General features: G+C 38.2%; 1 protein-coding gene across 2 annotated transcripts; it reads right to left on the minus strand.

Moving 5' to 3' along the window:
- Positions 1–142: 142 nt before the first annotated feature.
- On the minus strand, positions 143–11,910 carry reep2 (receptor accessory protein 2). 2 transcript variants are annotated; one of them, XM_059516411.1, is made up of 8 exons: positions 11,715–11,910; positions 9,235–9,307; positions 6,447–6,523; positions 6,140–6,260; positions 5,858–5,971; positions 5,009–5,156; positions 2,963–3,129; positions 143–1,311 (listed from the first exon to the last, which is right to left on the minus strand). In XM_059516411.1, the coding sequence occupies exons 1-8, from the start codon at positions 11,744–11,746 to the stop codon at positions 1,237–1,239; spliced, it is 807 nt and encodes a 268-aa protein (XP_059372394.1). In that variant the 5' UTR covers positions 11,747–11,910; the 3' UTR covers positions 143–1,236. The 2 variants fall into 2 exon arrangements, with proteins under 2 accessions (XP_059372394.1, XP_059372393.1); XM_059516410.1 differs by having other exon boundaries at positions 143–1,314; positions 11,715–11,909.
- Positions 11,911–16,501: the final 4,591 nt, after the last annotated feature.

The following is a 16,501-nucleotide window of genomic DNA, read 5'->3' on the forward strand; positions in this document are numbered from 1 at the left end:
TGCAGTTGAAGTTAAGATCAGGACACTCTGAACAGCTGTGCTGGGAAACACAACTGCCCACATCTGGATTTAGGGCTACATGCAGTTTCAAATGAACTTTGTTCTAAGGATCAAAAAATGTATTGTTTAAAAAAAAAAAAAAAAAGGACCAGAGGGTTTTAAGCCAGCATATTTTCCAAAAGCACCTTTTATGATGATTTTCAGCAACGAGGGTTGACCATTTCACCACAGTGAATCATCTGCCGACTCTCAGCGGATGCTTTGGTTTGTGCTAACCGAGTCTGTTCGACACTATTACAAACTGATATGGAATAATTGAGTTTTGCTGAACAAGCCACAACAACAGAAAGCCAAGAACCGAATAAAAATCTCCAGTCTTCAGGAACCGGTTACTCAAGACAGAGGGATCTTGTCCTTTACTGGCCAACGTGGGATTCGGTTTTCATCTTGCGCCCTACCAAAACGCCAGATGACACCTGTCATCTCATCTACCACTTGTTTAAGTTTCATCACGCCACACGAATGTAAAATTAGCACAAGAAACAGCTAATGTGTGCCGAACGCCTCCAGTCCTAGCTGACAAAAGCGCTATTAATTGATGGCGAGAGCGTTTGAGTGCCTGCAGCTTCCAGTAGACATCTGACCTCTTTGATCATGAATATTCACAACAAGTCTCGGGCTCGGGATGTTCGGTGACCCGGAATGAGAACAGAGCCGCTCTGGGCACCTCCAGAACTCCCTTTGGACGCTGTGCTGTAAATCAACTTATTTATTCATTTAACAACCCGGTTTTTCTGTTCCCGATTCTTGTTCGTCCCATAGTGTGTGTCCTACATGCTAAAAAAAGAGAAATTGGCCTGTAGTATGGAAACCATGAAGCTCTGGCATGGATTCTGTAGTTATAAGAAACCGTGGGCTCAGACGTGTTTATATAGGATCATGTGCAGGCACTACTTTCTGATCTCATGCTTTTGAAAATATTAAGGCCTACAGACAAAAAGACAAGACCCAGCCTTACTTGAAACACACACATTGGAGTGTTAACAGAAAATGAATGCATGAAGCCAGACGTCTTAACTTCTTCACCGCATTAAACCGACTAGAGGTGATGCATTTATGTTTGTGTGTGTATCTGCAGTTGTAAGAACATATCTGTAAAAGCGAAAAGCACTAATGTTAGTACGGGAAAGCACATGAATGTGTGTGTTGTCCAGGGATGGATAAACGCAGTGTGACTCATGGTAATTCAGCATTGTTGTTGGCCGTGGTGGTGGTTTTCTTCTTTGTGGGTTTCTTCACTGTCTTGGTGGTCTGCTGGGGATGGCGGCAGGATTTGGTGGTAAAGAAAAACAAAAGAAAAGAGGAAGAGTATTAAAACCTTTTACGGTTGTAACAAGATCGTCTTGAGCAGCTGGATGAAGGCAGTTCAGTGAAGGCAAAAAATGCAAATAGAAATACCCCCGAATAACCATCTTGAATCCATTGGGGAAATAAAATGTGTGTGGAATTCTCACTTTTACACAAAGTTACAGATCACATGGCTTCCTACTGAAACTACTGAATCTTGGATATGACATGCAGGAAAAAAAATATTTATATTGTTGTCACGAGTAAACAATTCATTCCCATGCCAGAAAAATTTACCAATCTGTTGCCTCATCTTAGTAAAATCACGAGTATGTTTTACTAATACTTGCGAATTGAGAAAAGGCCACTTGCTGCTGTTATGAATAAAGTATAACAGGACTGTGATGGGGATATAGTCTGTTGCCAAAGAGGGTGCAATATGTCATTCATAAATTATTCAAACAGAAACGATATTCATAAAACAAGATAATAAATTAGTAGGCCTAAATGGTGCTCACGATTTACTTAAAATGAGGGAATTCATAAATTGTGTACATGATGTGCTTAGAACAAGGTATCTTCCACCTTGTCATATTCCCCATTTCCTGACTCTGAAAAACACCTCCACAACATGATGCTCCAACATCCATTAACACAGAACTGCACTGGTTTCCTCTGGAAATGAAGCTTGGAAGAGAGGATTGTCAGAGCAGATAATCTTGTTTTTCTCAGTATGGAAGTCCTTTTTGTGCTTTTTTTGTAATTTTATATGTCATGCACTTTCATTTGGGTGTTCTCCCTAAATGCTGGAGTGTCAGAGCGAGGTTGTCCTCCCATCTCCAAACATGATCTCTGGAGCTCAAGCAGAGTGATCATCGGGGTCTTGGTTACCTCTCTTACTCTTATCTGCCAATAGCTCAGCTTGGTTTTTCCAAACTTCTGACCTTTAAGAATTATGGCAGCCACGGTGTTCTTGAGAACCTTCAACGCAGCAGAAAATGTTTGTAGTCTTCTACAGATCTGTGCCTCGATTTCTGCTTTGTCATTATGGGATGTGGAGTGTAGACTGAAAAAATTATTTAAAGCATTTTAGCACAAGGCTGCAACAAAATAAATATTAATAATAATTAAGGGGACTGAGTTTTCAGAGAGTTGGCTTATTTTACGGTCTTATTTAAGCGGTTTCAGAATTCTCCACATTGCTTTACAAGACTTACAGTGGAAGACACAGTGCACAAGATGTCTAGGCCAATTTAAAGCTGCAGTGCATAACTTTTTTTATTTATTAAAAACTATCCAAAATTAATTTGAGGAAGCCATAGCCACATAGCCAGCCATTGTTCAAAACCACTGCCTTACCTAAGCCTGATTCACAACGGTAAGCTTATAATAATGTTTTTGGGTCGTACTGGTAGGAATTTGTGAATTCGAAAGTGTTTTAAATAATACAGTATCAAGACACTATCAAGTCCATTTTCTCATACTTCCACCCTTGATTGTTTTATAACACACTGTAATGTTGTACACTTCTAAATATTTCATTCTTGTCTAATCAGTGAGTGCCTAGGAGTTAAAAAAAAAAGGTTGGTAAAGAAACAGCAAATTAATTGTGTACCTCTGTTTTGGCAGCGGCTGGTTTCTTGACTGCTCTGACGCTTGAAGTGCGTTTTGGGGCCTTATCTGCTGCATCTTCATCCGAATGCTCTGTCCTGCTATCTGATTGGTCATCAGAGCGACAGCTGTGCTGCGATTCGTTGTCAGCCGGTATGGGTGTGGCACGAACTGAAGAAAATAATAATAAGAAGACACAGTTTAGACATTCCTTTCTACGCCTCAACAATTGCTTTACTGAATTTGTTCCTCCTAGATGTGCAGCTGCCACAAATGTGACATGACACCATTTGCTTTTTATTAATTTGCAATAAATTACAGCCAGATTTTGAGTAGGTCTCTAAGGCTACAATTTCACCACAGATGAATCTCGCTCAAGTCATATTTTGGATTTTTCCCCCAATCTGACATTTTAAAAGTTAGATCGGGCCATTTTAATATCTGAAAATAAATTGCACATATTATAAGACAATAAAAAAACAAAATGTCAGATAAACAACAATATTAGGGATGTCAAAAATAATGAGTTCATTGCTAACAATCCCTGTTGATTTTTCTATTTATTGTCAAAATAGGTGCACAAACAACCTGGGGAAAAATTCAAACAGAGAGAGCAGATACGGACAGAAACATCATTCTATTTCTGTATACTACACAATATATTAATATATACAGCTAAATATGACATTTATTAGAATGGGTTTATTTAAAGATTCTTTTAGGTTGTCTTAAATTAAGAGAATAGATTTTGTATTCTGTAACAGGCCTATTCAATTTGACAAATTATTGCACGCATTTTATGGCATTGTTGAATAGTAATATTTACTCATTTTATCCCCAGAAACCCCAGAGGCATTAGTAACAGAATCGATATTGGTGCTAGTTGCCTGCATTCATAGTACTTCTACATTCATTTGGAAATTCAAATGTGAAAATAGATTTTTGGTTACAAATTCGAATGTTAGGTTTGATATCATTACAGAAAAATGTGATATATTAGTCAATTTTGTAATCGATTAACAGCACAACAAAATATAAATGAAGGGATATTAGGAAATCGTCACAATACAATAAACAGTTTAGATCTCGTGCCGTTTAGACCAGTCTCTAATACAAGCCACATTAAGGTCATGTGAATGATATCAAATGACTCAACCAAATCAAATACAAGCATCAAATTGGTCTTGCGGTGTGATCACTGGCTCTCTGGCACTGTGCTGTGAACAGACTCTCTCTGGCATTTAAAGCTTGCCAGGCCTCATTCAAAGCCTGAAACACAAAGACTTCTTTAGAAGAGCCCTTTGCTTGTCCGTTCACAATGTATCTTTGACGCCCTGTAAATCAACGAAGCCTAATAAAATCACTACCCGTCTCATTATTGAAATGATCCCCTCTCTGTAGAACTCGGATGTGGTTCTACCACAGACTTTCTTTTGTTTGCCGTAAAGCCTCAGTCTGGGGTCACGACCTTCCGTGACTTGCGAGTCTCGTGACTTCATGGTATACGAAGAGGTCAAACTCAGCATTTGTCCTGAACCGCTTTAATGAGTGCTGAAACTCATCCAGCAAATGGGAAAGTGTGTGCAGTTGCATATGAGCTAACCCCAGCAGATCGAGCCCTCCTGTCTTTTGGCCAGTGGGCAGCTGAATCACATGCTGGTCACATCAGCATCAGCATTAGAAACAGGCCGAGACAAAGGCCGCCTGCAGAGCTGCTTTCAGTGAGTCAGCAAACACACACACACACACACACATCTCATTGACCTGCTTGTGTGTGTTTGAACAGGACAGACCCTTATAAATATGAGCTGTATTCAAAGTAATATTTACTAGAGTGATCTTTCTCTATAGTTAAAGGGATTAAAGAAGCGGATTTACTATGGTTACTTCCCTTTGGTTATTTTTCAATCCCCTTTGTCTGTATGTAGAGGATTAGATTTTGGGAGTCACACCTGTTAGTACGGCTGGCGAAAGCACTGTGGGAATGCAGCCTATTAGGATTTTTCCATAAAGTTTGATTCTGTTAGGACGGCAGCCGTGTGTATGGTACCTGTGCGCGTGACTGTTTTAGCCCGAGGTAGCGTGGCGGCAGTGTGTGTGTCGTCTGCGCCGTCCAGCAGCAGCTCGTCTTCGTTCTGAATCAGAGTCAGATCCTGCATGCTGAAACTGCGCAGCTTCTCTGATAACACGCCCTGACCCTGCAGGTCAAGAACACAAAAGATTCAAATATCACAATTGCATAATCTCATTCAAGGCTAGTCACAATTATACGGCACTTGTACATATGACAATAAAGTTCTTTGCACAGTTTGAATAGAAGACAAATGTGCATTGAACAGTGACCCTGCCCTACACTTTGCAAAATATATAAAAGATATGTTTTTTTCCCCCCTCAACTTATAAAAAAAAATAAACCTGCTCTTCACAATAGCACCTAGCAATCACGGTAACAAAGTATATTTTTTATGCTAAACCAGTAGGTCAGAACTTTACTTACCCTGAATATATATATAAATATATATAAAATAATCCACTAATGCTCAAAAGTAATACTTTTATGAATTAAGGACTCATTAAATTGTTCAAAAGTGTCAGTAAAGACATTTATAATGCTACGAAAAATATTAAGCAGCACAACTGCTTTTAACATTGATAGTAAAAATAAGAAACGTGAAAATATATCGGCATATGATTAGAATGATTTCTGAAGGATCGTGTGACTCTGAAGACTGGAGTAATGCTGAAAATTTAGCGTTCTATCACAGGAATAAATTACATTTTGAAATATATTCAAACAGAAAATAGTTGTTTTATATTGTAGTAATATTTCACAATCTTACTGTTTTTACAGTTATTTATTTTAGCTCAATTAATTTTACACACTTCATAGTGATTTCACCTTTGTGGCTGCCGTGACTGCTGCAGTGGCAGCTATATTGAGTCCTCTCTTCCCAAAGCGCATCATGGTCTCATAACTGCGGTCTTTAGCCTGGGTTATGTACTCATCAATTTCCTGTAACACACATATACATCACGCATGACAAATCCATTACTCTGCCTCAACTCTCTGATTGGTGGAGTGTTCAGGAAACCGGTTTGAAAACAATTGAAAAACAGTTTGAAGATGCAAAAAAGTCATCTTTAACAATATTTTGATTACATTCAGTGGGGCAAGCTGTACCTTTTCTTTGTTGGAGAGCGTGGGGTGCACAAACTTGCGATACAGCACACTGGAGCCCTTGGTGTACGGGGACAACAGCCAGATAACAAAAGCAATCTTCAGCTCAAAATAAAATGGAAACCTGAAAAATGGGAGGCTAGCGTTTAACAATTAATGCAATAAAAGTTACATAATAATAATAATAAACGATAGGGTTTAGGATGATAAATACACCGCTTAAATATACAAAATGTGAAAAATCCAATGTATAAAGCATGATAACAAAAATATCTGAAATAGCCTAAAACATTATTAACAATTGACTTACCATGATAAAAGCATATCTGTGATCATCTCTGCTGTTGTGAATAACGCAAACACTATCCAGTACATCATCCATTTGACCTGAGGATGGAAACACACACAGATGTGTGTGCATGACATCAGCAGCATGTATCAGGTCACATGTTCACTGAATATAGCCTTGTGTGTTTTTTGCATGACTGCCTTATGAAAAACACTGCACTGCCAGCTATGTCTCCAGCTGTACTGCCATTTTGGGTTTTTATGATAGGACACATCACTATGGTCATCTAAAACTCCTTTTGCATTTATAAATTCATCTCCATAAGACAACAGAAGAGGTTATACAAATGTGCAAACTGTCTAATCAAAACATCTCTGAATGAACGTACGGTGGTGCTTCTTGTATTACAGATGACAGAGACGCTAAAAAGGGTGTCTGAGGGAGCAAACTGCGGCCCGAGTGGTTTCCATAGCAACCGGTAACCTGAGACTCCAAGATGAGAGATATTAAATTTTATTATTAATAATATTATACGGGTGTTTATGTATTTATATATTATTATATGGGTGCTTTCCCGAGAAATCTCTTTTAAAACATAATTTTGCCACTTTCCATGTAAAGGGTACAAACCTTTTTTTATTTATAAGAGCGAATACATTTTACTAAAAGGGTTAAAAAAATGTGGTAAAACTCTTATCGCATTTTTTAACCCTTTTAGTATTTTTTTTACCCTTTTTTACTCACAATTTGTACAGTGTACAAATTGTGAGTAAAAAAGGAATGGAATAATTTACAAATGTCAAACTTTTATTTTATTCACAATAGAATATAGATAACATATCAAATGTTGAAAGTGAGGCATATTGAAATGTCATTCCAAATATTGGCTCATTTTGGATTTCATAAGAGCTACACATTCCAAAAAAGTTGGGACAAGTAGCAATAAGAGGCCGGAAAAGTTAATAACAGCTGGAGGACCAATTTGCAATTTATTAGGTCAATTGGCAACATGATTGGGTATAAAAAGAGCCTCTCAGAGTGGCAGTGTCTCTCAGAAGTCAAGATGGGCAGAGGATCACCGATTCCCCCAATGCTGCGACGAAAAATAGTGGAGAAATATCAGAAAGGAGTTTCTCAGAGAAAATTTTTAAAGAGTTTGAAGTTATCATCATCATAATATCATCCAAAGATTCAGAGAATCTGGAACAATCTCTGTGCGTAAGGGTCAAGGCCGGAAAACCATACTGGATGCCCATGATCTTCAGCCCTTAGACAGCACTGCATCACATACAGGAATGATACTGTAATGGAAATCACAACATGGGCTCAGGAATACTTCCAGAAAACACTGTCGGTGAACACAATCCACCGAGCCGTTCACCGTTTGCTTGCTAAATCTCTATAGGTCAAAGAAGAAGCAATTTCTAAACATGATCCAGAAGCGCAGGTGTTTTCTCTGGGCCAAGGCTCATTTAAAATGGACCGCAGCAAAGAGGAAAACTGTTCTGTGGTCAGAGGAATCAAAATTTGAAGTTCTTTTTGGAAAACTGGGACTACATGTCATCCGGACTAAAGAGGACAAGGACAACCCAAGTTCAACCGCTCAGTTCAGAAGCCTGCATCTCTGATGGTATGGGGTTGCATGCGTGTGTGTGGCATGTGCAGCTTACACATCTGGAAAGGCGCCATCAATGCTGAAAGGTATATCCAGGTTCTAGAACAACATATGCTCCCATCCAGACGTCGTCTCTTTCAGGGAAGACCTTGTATTTTCCAACATGACAATGCCAGACCACATACTGCATCAATTACAACATCATGGCTGCATAGAAGAAGGATCTTCTTCTGAAATGAAGGTTCTGAAATGGCCAGCCTACAGTCCAGATCTTTCACCCATAGAAAACATTTGGCACATCATAAAGAGGAAGATGTTACAAAGAAGACCTAAGACAGTTGAGCAACTAGAAGCCTGTATTAGACAAGAATGGGACAACATTCCTATTCCTAAACTTGAGAAACTTGTCTCTTCAGTCCCCAGACGTTTGCAGACTGTTATAAAAAGAAGAGGGGATGCCACACAGTGGTAAACATGGCCATGTCCCAACTTTTTTGAGATGTGTTGATGCCATGAAATTTTCCCTTAAAATCATACATTTGGGAAGTTGTGGCCTAATGGTTAGAGAGTCGGACTCGCAATCTAAAGGTTGTGAGTTCGAGTCTGGGGCCGGCAGGAATTGTGGGTGGGGGGAGTGCATGTACAGTTCTCTCTCCACCCTCAATACCACAACTTAGGTGCCCTTGAGCAAGGCATCGAACCCCCAACTGCTCCCTGGGCGTCGCAGCATAAATGGCTGCCCACTGCTCCGGGTGTGTGCTCACAGTGTGTGTGTGTGTGTGTGTGTGTGTGTGTGTTCACTGCTCTTTGTGTGTGCACTTCGGATGGGTTAAATGCAGAGCACGAATTCTGAGTATGGGTCACCATACTTGGCTGAATGTCACGTCACTTTAGAAAAAAAAAAAACATTTTCTCAGTTTAAACATTTTGATTTGTCATCCATGTTGTATTCTGAATAAAATATGGAAATTTGAAACTTCCACATCATTGCATTCTGTTTTTATTCACAGTTTGTACAGTGTCCCAACTTTTTTGGAATCGGGTTTGTGTGCGTGTTTATATATACACATATACACATTAACTGGACATTAAGAGGAGTATATTCATTCCTTTAAACTATAACATTACAAAACAATCAACTTTCAGGCCAACTGAAACCAGATTACAAATAAACTTGAATCCTGAAATACTCACATACTCCTTGACGTTTTTCGTCTTCACAGCTTTATAAGAGGAATAGGCTGGGTAGAGGGTCCCGAAGGCCAGACTGCAGAGAGAAAAGACACACAACCCATCAGACACAGACAAGCTCATCTTACCATCACACCAACTCACTTCAGCTTCTACAGTTTCACTTGCACCATCACCTCAATTTAAAGCACACAATTATGACACTTAAAAGGCTGCCGATTTATACTATGTGATAAAGGTAAGCTTGATATCTCCAGGTCATTCATATCCAACAAGAACAGATATAAACCAGTTTATAAAATCACACCAATATACTGGTGGCTGATCAAAATATTCAGAGCTGTACTTCAGTGAAAAGCAAACCCAGAAAACGTATCCCAGTCAACACTAGCCCTACTGTACACACGCAATCATGCCTGACACTCAGAATCTGAGAGCCATTAAAAGTGAATCATTTATGAAAGGGAGTTGAAGTGCACAGAGACGGGTGCACACACAAAGGGACCAGATAAGACCCATATGCCCCACATGTGCAGCATGCACTCGTTCACTCGGGCTCCCACACACACAAACATGTCGTTTTGTGCTGATGTGACAAAAGCTGAACGTTCTGCAATGGCAGATCCAGAGGATACAGGACAGACCACACCCATCCACTGAATGCACTGCAGACAGCTGGCATGAGAGCGTCCCAATGTGTTCTGTGGCTACAGGCAAAACCATCATTTTTCATGGACTGCTCAACTTAAGAGTTTTTGGGATATTTGGCTTTCCATACAACATGGTGTTTGAGTCTAATGGGAAAAAATAAATAAAATTAAATAAACAAAAAGTCAAATTATTCAAATTTTTTCCCAATAATTATTGTACTTTATCTATTTGCACCTGTAGATTTCAATCACAAATATATGTTTAAAGGCCAGTTTCTTAAAATTAGTGTTTTCTCATACACCGAGACAAAACTCTCCACTACGATTTTATTCCTTTTGATAATCAGATTTTTTTTTTTTTTTTTTTTACAGAGGAGGTTGCTTATATACAATTTGCCTCATTTAACACAATTTTTATCCCTAAAATTACAGTGGACTTTTCTGGCTTATTTATGGAGTGATGAAATTAGATAAAAGATGCCCTCGGTAAAAATCTTTGACTCTAATACAGTGTGACGACAAAATAAAACGAGAATTTTGAATGTGGCTTTATTTAATGTTCAAACATATCTTCTGGAATGGGTGCAAATTAGTGCATATTTAATTAGATAGATGCTTCATTTGCATATGTAAACATACCATTTCAGAAAACAGTTTGCAATTCTTAAAGACAAATGGGAAGTTTAGTGATATCTATTAGTTGTAATTTTTTACCCTATTCACCTGGGCATCTTGCCTTTAAAACATGGTACTTATGGTGCATTATATTCAGTAAATGCATATGATATTATAGACCTTGCACCATGTGTAATGCATAATGAAGCATGATGACAGCGAGGCAGTCTGGCGCGTGGCAGACCACATGCCCTCTGTCCCATTTGTTAGCCCGAATCCCATAATGCATCTGCTCGCAACAGTTAAAGCCACAGCAAAGAGCATTCCATGAGATTCAGCAAAACCACGATAATGATACCTGATGTTTGTTTCTAATGGCCTAGATCCAGGCCAACAAAGTCATAAAAAATTAAACCTCTCCCTTTTGTGCCCAAGCACTCTTTGGAATAATATGACCTGCACATGCATTGTGGAGCAAGGCCTGAGCGCTTGATGCAATCAATGAATCGGGAAGTAAGAAATCTGAGTTGGCAGACTGGGTATGATCCAAAGCGAATCAAAGTCACCTGACTGTAAATCCCACTAAGAACCCATCTGAGAGCCAAACATAACAAATGTGTGAGTCAATGGACCAGATTGGCATCCTTTACATTACCTAATAACATTACCAGCAGGGACCAATCATCAAGGCAGGTAGGCCTTCTTACAGAAAAACCCTCATCAACCCATCTCAGAAGACACTTGTTACAGTTGGTAATAAAAAAAAGGACATTTGAAAGTATGATGACATCAGCATAAAGAGGAAATGATGTGATGGGTGTGCAATATACACAACAGCTGTTATGTTTAAAACCTGCCAATATGTTTTAAAGCCAAAATCGTATTTCTTATTCTTTATTGAGGTGTTTGGTTCATTAAGGCACAATATCATAAATAGGGCATTTTGCTCTGTGAAAATCGTGCACACAACATGCAATACAACGTCTAATACGTGAACCCTCGTCTGGATGAAGTCATCGCTTTGTTTTATTAATTTAACCCTTTATGTAATTTTTAAGAGTAGCCCAATTAATTTAAATCCCTCTTAATATTAATAATAAAGCATTTGAATTACAAAATAGTAGATATAGCTTATATTTTCATTGAAAAGCGGCATGTATCCGCAGCAACACACAACACAAACACACACGCGCGCGCGCGCGCCGCATAAACACTCACACCACCATCCGCGAAATGATCCACGACACCATCTTGATCTCTGCGAGCACTTTTCCTTATTTTAGTCGATTATTCAACATCTCCATTCCGAGCACAGGAGAGCTACTGAATATCGGAGGAGTCCCAGCGGATCTTGTGTGTCTGTGTCTCAGCAGTGAGGATGACGAGGAGCCGCTGCATACGCGCGCAGTCAGTCAGCCCTCGTCTCTTAAAGGGACAGCGGCATCTTTGCACCTGCTCCGGTTATTAAAAAACAAACATGTATGTATCGGTTTCGTTGCTGCCCTCACAAATATTTCACATGGTACCCAAAACAGTATTGTTGTACATACTTGTTACTACTGTAAACTTTGTACCAAATCTTTTGAAAGAGGCCAATTTCAAAAGTTTTCATTTGAAGCTCAAAATGTTGTAAGCCCAGAAGGCGGGCCTGCTGACCTTTAAAGCTGTATTTGTGTGAACTGTTGGGTTTACATTAATCTGCAATGCTATATACTGCTGAAACTACAATCAAGCAAATGCTTTAATAGCTAAATACATTGTCAGCTCAAAAGGCTACAAAACACTAGCTCATGTTGACTGGGTGTTATTATAGCCTGCAAAATAATAATAATAATAATTATTATTATTATTATATAGCCTAATATATATTTACAAATGTTTATATTGTAACACTGCAATGCAAAAAATAATCCACAGAATAAACTGTTAGTCAAGACAACGTGTGCTTCTGAGTTGTAGTCAGGGTAAATGAAAAATGTGCAGTCAGACTGTTGTATTATTTGGCTTTTTAAATATGCTAATGAAAATTAACATTTGATTTATTATTTCGTCAACTGTTACAGACAAATGCTGTGTCAAATGAAACATGAATGAAGTACCACATGTTTGATAATAAATTTGTTTGAAGATTTTTGAGTTTTTGAGGTTATCTAACTGATTTGAAAATTTAGTTCACATTTAAAAGATTTATGGCATAAAAACCCACACATACACAGTTGACAAACAAAGTAACAAAGTTGACAGGACACATTAGAAGAAAACTTACTTTAAGAACTTTATTTTTATCCAACAAATGTAAGTACAAGCAATTAATCTTAATTAAACACAAATCCCTCTTTTTAATATCATGTTAGGTTTATTTCAAATCATGGAATCATATAAACTTTATGAATACTCCATGTACATTGTAATATGTGACCTTTGACCACAAATCCAGTCTTAAGTAGCTGGGGTATATTTTTAGCAATAGCCAAAAAAACACTGTATTGATCAAAATTCTCATTTTTTATTTTATGCCAAAAATCATTATGATATTAAGTGATGATCATGTTCCATGGAGATATTTTGTAATTTCCTGCTGTAAACATATAAAAACTTAATTTTTGATTAATAAAATGCTTTGCTTAGAATTCATTTGGTCAACTTTAAAGGGAATATTTTTGCACCCTCAAATGTTCAAATAGTTGTATTTTGGCCAAATATTGTCTTATCCTAATAAACCATACATCAATGGAAAGCTTATTTTATTTTTCAATTCAAAACAATTTAAACTTAAGACTGGTTTTGTGGCCCTGGGTCACATATGTGTTTACAGTCAGTAAGTATAAACTCAGTATAAAGCATTTTAAACACACACACATATGCATATAACACAGTTGACGGTCAATTAATCTACTCTATGTGCAGACAGTTATATAGATAAAATATTGAAGAGGAGAAGTCAACTTACCAAACTGTTTTCAAATTTCCCTCTAAAAAAAGAAATTACATCATGCCATGTTGGACATGTGACTTGGAACAAATCATTGCTAAATTATAGGGGTTTTTATAGGGAATAACACAGTTGGCATTGATTTCTCTGAGATTTAATGCAGATACATGAGCAAAATATTTTTTTTAATACCTTTCTCATAATTAAATTATTATTTTGGACAAATATTTATAAGAAATATATAAAGAAACTGTATTTTAGAGCCAATGTGAGTAGCAAAACCAAATCAGACAGCACAAAAACAGCAAATTTCAGCACAGAATATGCAATTTTTGCAAGATAAATGACGGGTATCTGTTGAATTTGTGTATTTAATTAATTAGAAATGCCCCCTGATATAAAAGTGATCATTGCTTGAAGTGAAAAGATAATGAAAAAAATAGTAACATTTATAATAATAGACATGATATGTACCCCTAATTATAGCATTATATTATATTATAATTATATTATATGGGGGTGGCCCGGTGGCTAGAGCCACTGCCCTTTTGCCCTCATCGACTGAGTTGCCCCTCCCCCCAATCCCTCCTTCACCACAGTTTAAAGCGATCTGTTCCCGCTCTGTTATAAAAATCCACTGATTCTGCTAACCTGGACCGGAATGTTGGCGGGTCAAGTCTTGGGGCCAGCAGGGATTGTAGGCGGGGGGAGTGAATAACCAGTGCTCTCTCCACCTTCAATACCATAACTGAGCTGAGACCCCAACTGCTCCCTGGGTGCTGCAGCATTGGCTGCCCACTGCTCTGGGTGTGTATTCATGGTGTGTGTGTGCACTTGGATGGGTTAAATGCATAGTACAAATTCTGAGTATGGAATACCATACTTGGCCTAGTCACCTCACTTTCACAACATAAAACCAACCAAATGAAGTTCAAATTTCAATATTTAATTGTTTGCATTTCTGAAACAATTTGTTAAGCACTAAAGTTCCAAACAGACTAAACAGACAATTTGTAGGTCATTAGTGATTAAAGGTGGAAATATATATATAGCCTAATTATAATGTGATGAAAAGCAAAGAAGGATTTGGTGCACTTGTACACTGTCACTATCAAATAAACTACAAATACTATGTATATGTGATAGACTAAAACACTAATATAAAATAAAAAATACCAGATTATAATTCAGAGATTTAACCTAACTACAGTGCCTTATGGTGGGGTATGTTAAAATGCTAACTCAATTTTCCCCACAGCATTTGGCTCACTTTGCCCAATAGTTGCCATTTTGGAAAAAAATAGCTACTGTTGCTTACCAGTTCAGGTTAACATTTAGCTAAATTATTTGCATTGTTTTATATGTTGCTAAATCATCTATTGGTTTCATAAATATTTTTAGATCTGACAAGCCAAAAACTGTTTTTATAGTAAATGGGTGCCTTCAATTCCCCCCATGTGTTTCTCCTTTTCACAGTCTGGCAGAAATGGTGGGTGATTCCAAAATACATGGTCATATTACTGTAAAAGTGTACAGTTGGCAAGATACAGGGGGTGGCTCAACTTACCCCACTCTCCGCATGAGCTCTTATCAAAACATCTACAATAATGTCTGAAATTATTACAGAGTGTGCTGTCTTCTCTTTTAATTGTATATTTGTATTAAAAAATGACACAGGTGTCCCCTCCATCTCTCCAGCTTTAGCGTCTTGCAGGGCTGGCATGCCTTAGTTTTGTCTGATCCAAAAGTTCCTGCCATGGACAAATGGGACCCAACAAAGTCAGAGCTGCTTTAGAAATCAATGTGAATGTTTCCCTAAATGCTGGTGTTCCAGAACCTGCTGAGGTCAGAGAGGTCACAGGCACTACAAAGGTCACTCCACAGGGTACCTTTCCAGAGCCTCTCTGGAAGGAGCTTCTTGCCTGAAGGTTCCTGCTGCTGTTGCAACCCCTGAAGAGGTTTCTGACATGAATGATGGGTCAAACTGACACCCGTCCTGTCCACTACAAAGGTTCCTCTCATGATGGGAAAGAATATAAAAGTAGTTCCAGTCAAGGCCATCTGTAGCCTCAGTTAGAGCTGGTGTTCAAGACTGCTTCAGTCCCAGAGCTCCTCTCTCTGCTTCCTACTCCCAGAGGTTCCTACTAAACCCACTCTGGTCCAAGAGGATCCTCTCACAGCCCCAGTGTTTCCTGTCAATGCTGTGATTCCTACATAAAGATATTACACCTGTGAGCCCCAGTAAAATTACTGTGATTGTGAAAATGAAATGTTATAATAGGAAAATATGATGATCTGGAAATATTAACCATTCCTTCAGTTCTAGAGAGGTTAAGACTCTCATATTACCTGTTTATGTTTATCACCTTCAATGTTAATTTAAATAATAAACACAGCAGGTAAGTAATATCTTAGATAAGCTCAAAAAGAATGTTGGTTATGATCTAGGGCATCCTCTGCTTTCAACCGAACCTCATCGCAGGTGCCTCCCTATTTACAGTTTCACAATGTCCTTTGGGGTTTTAATGCTAAACCTCCCAGCTCTAATCTAAACTAAAATATACCGTCCCCCAATATGCCCAGGGAGGGATGTGAACCAGATACCCACGTAACCAGCACCCCTGAAGAGAGGTTCCATGTTTCGGTGACATCACACTGACAAGTGTCTTAGCATTCTGAATGTCTCTAACTGCAGTATGGTAAAGGTAAGTAACTGGCCCAAACAGACAGGACACTCGCACTCTCAAGATTTCTCAACACTGGACATTTAATGAAGACAAATCGCAAAGCCTTGCTTGGAAAGTCTATTCTCAGTTCCTCTCAGGATTGCATACACCAAGTGCATTTCTCACAAATAATTTACAGCCATGCCACTCCCTTTGTATCTTCTCTATTAGCTCTTTTATTATGTTTTATATAATATATTAAAAGAGAAAAATGATTTTGTCATATAATTTGCACAGCAATATATTCAGCCATGTCTGGCAACTGACTTGCTATTAGATACATCTGTATGCTTACACCATCAGTCACTGTCTTGTGACTGTAGCTGTCAACCAGGGGAAGATGTCAT

This window comes from Carassius carassius, chromosome 29 (genome assembly GCF_963082965.1).
Source record: "Carassius carassius chromosome 29, fCarCar2.1, whole genome shotgun sequence".
Classification (NCBI taxonomy): domain Eukaryota; kingdom Metazoa; phylum Chordata; class Actinopteri; order Cypriniformes; family Cyprinidae; genus Carassius; species Carassius carassius.

What these genes read in the sequence shown, in the direction of transcription:
- reep2 (XM_059516410.1), bottom strand. Translation starts at nt 11,746, where the DNA reads ATGGTGTCGTGGATCATTTCGCGGATGGTGGT. An exon ending in ATCATTTCGCGGATGGTGGT is followed by an intron (nt 9,308 to 11,714) that starts GTGAGTGTTTAT and finishes TTCTCTCTGCAG; the next exon opens with TCTGGCCTTCGGGACCCTCT. An exon ending in CAGTCACGGCAGCCACAAAG is followed by an intron (nt 5,157 to 5,857) that starts GTGAAATCACTA and finishes CTTGACCTGCAG; the next exon opens with GGTCAGGGCGTGTTATCAGA.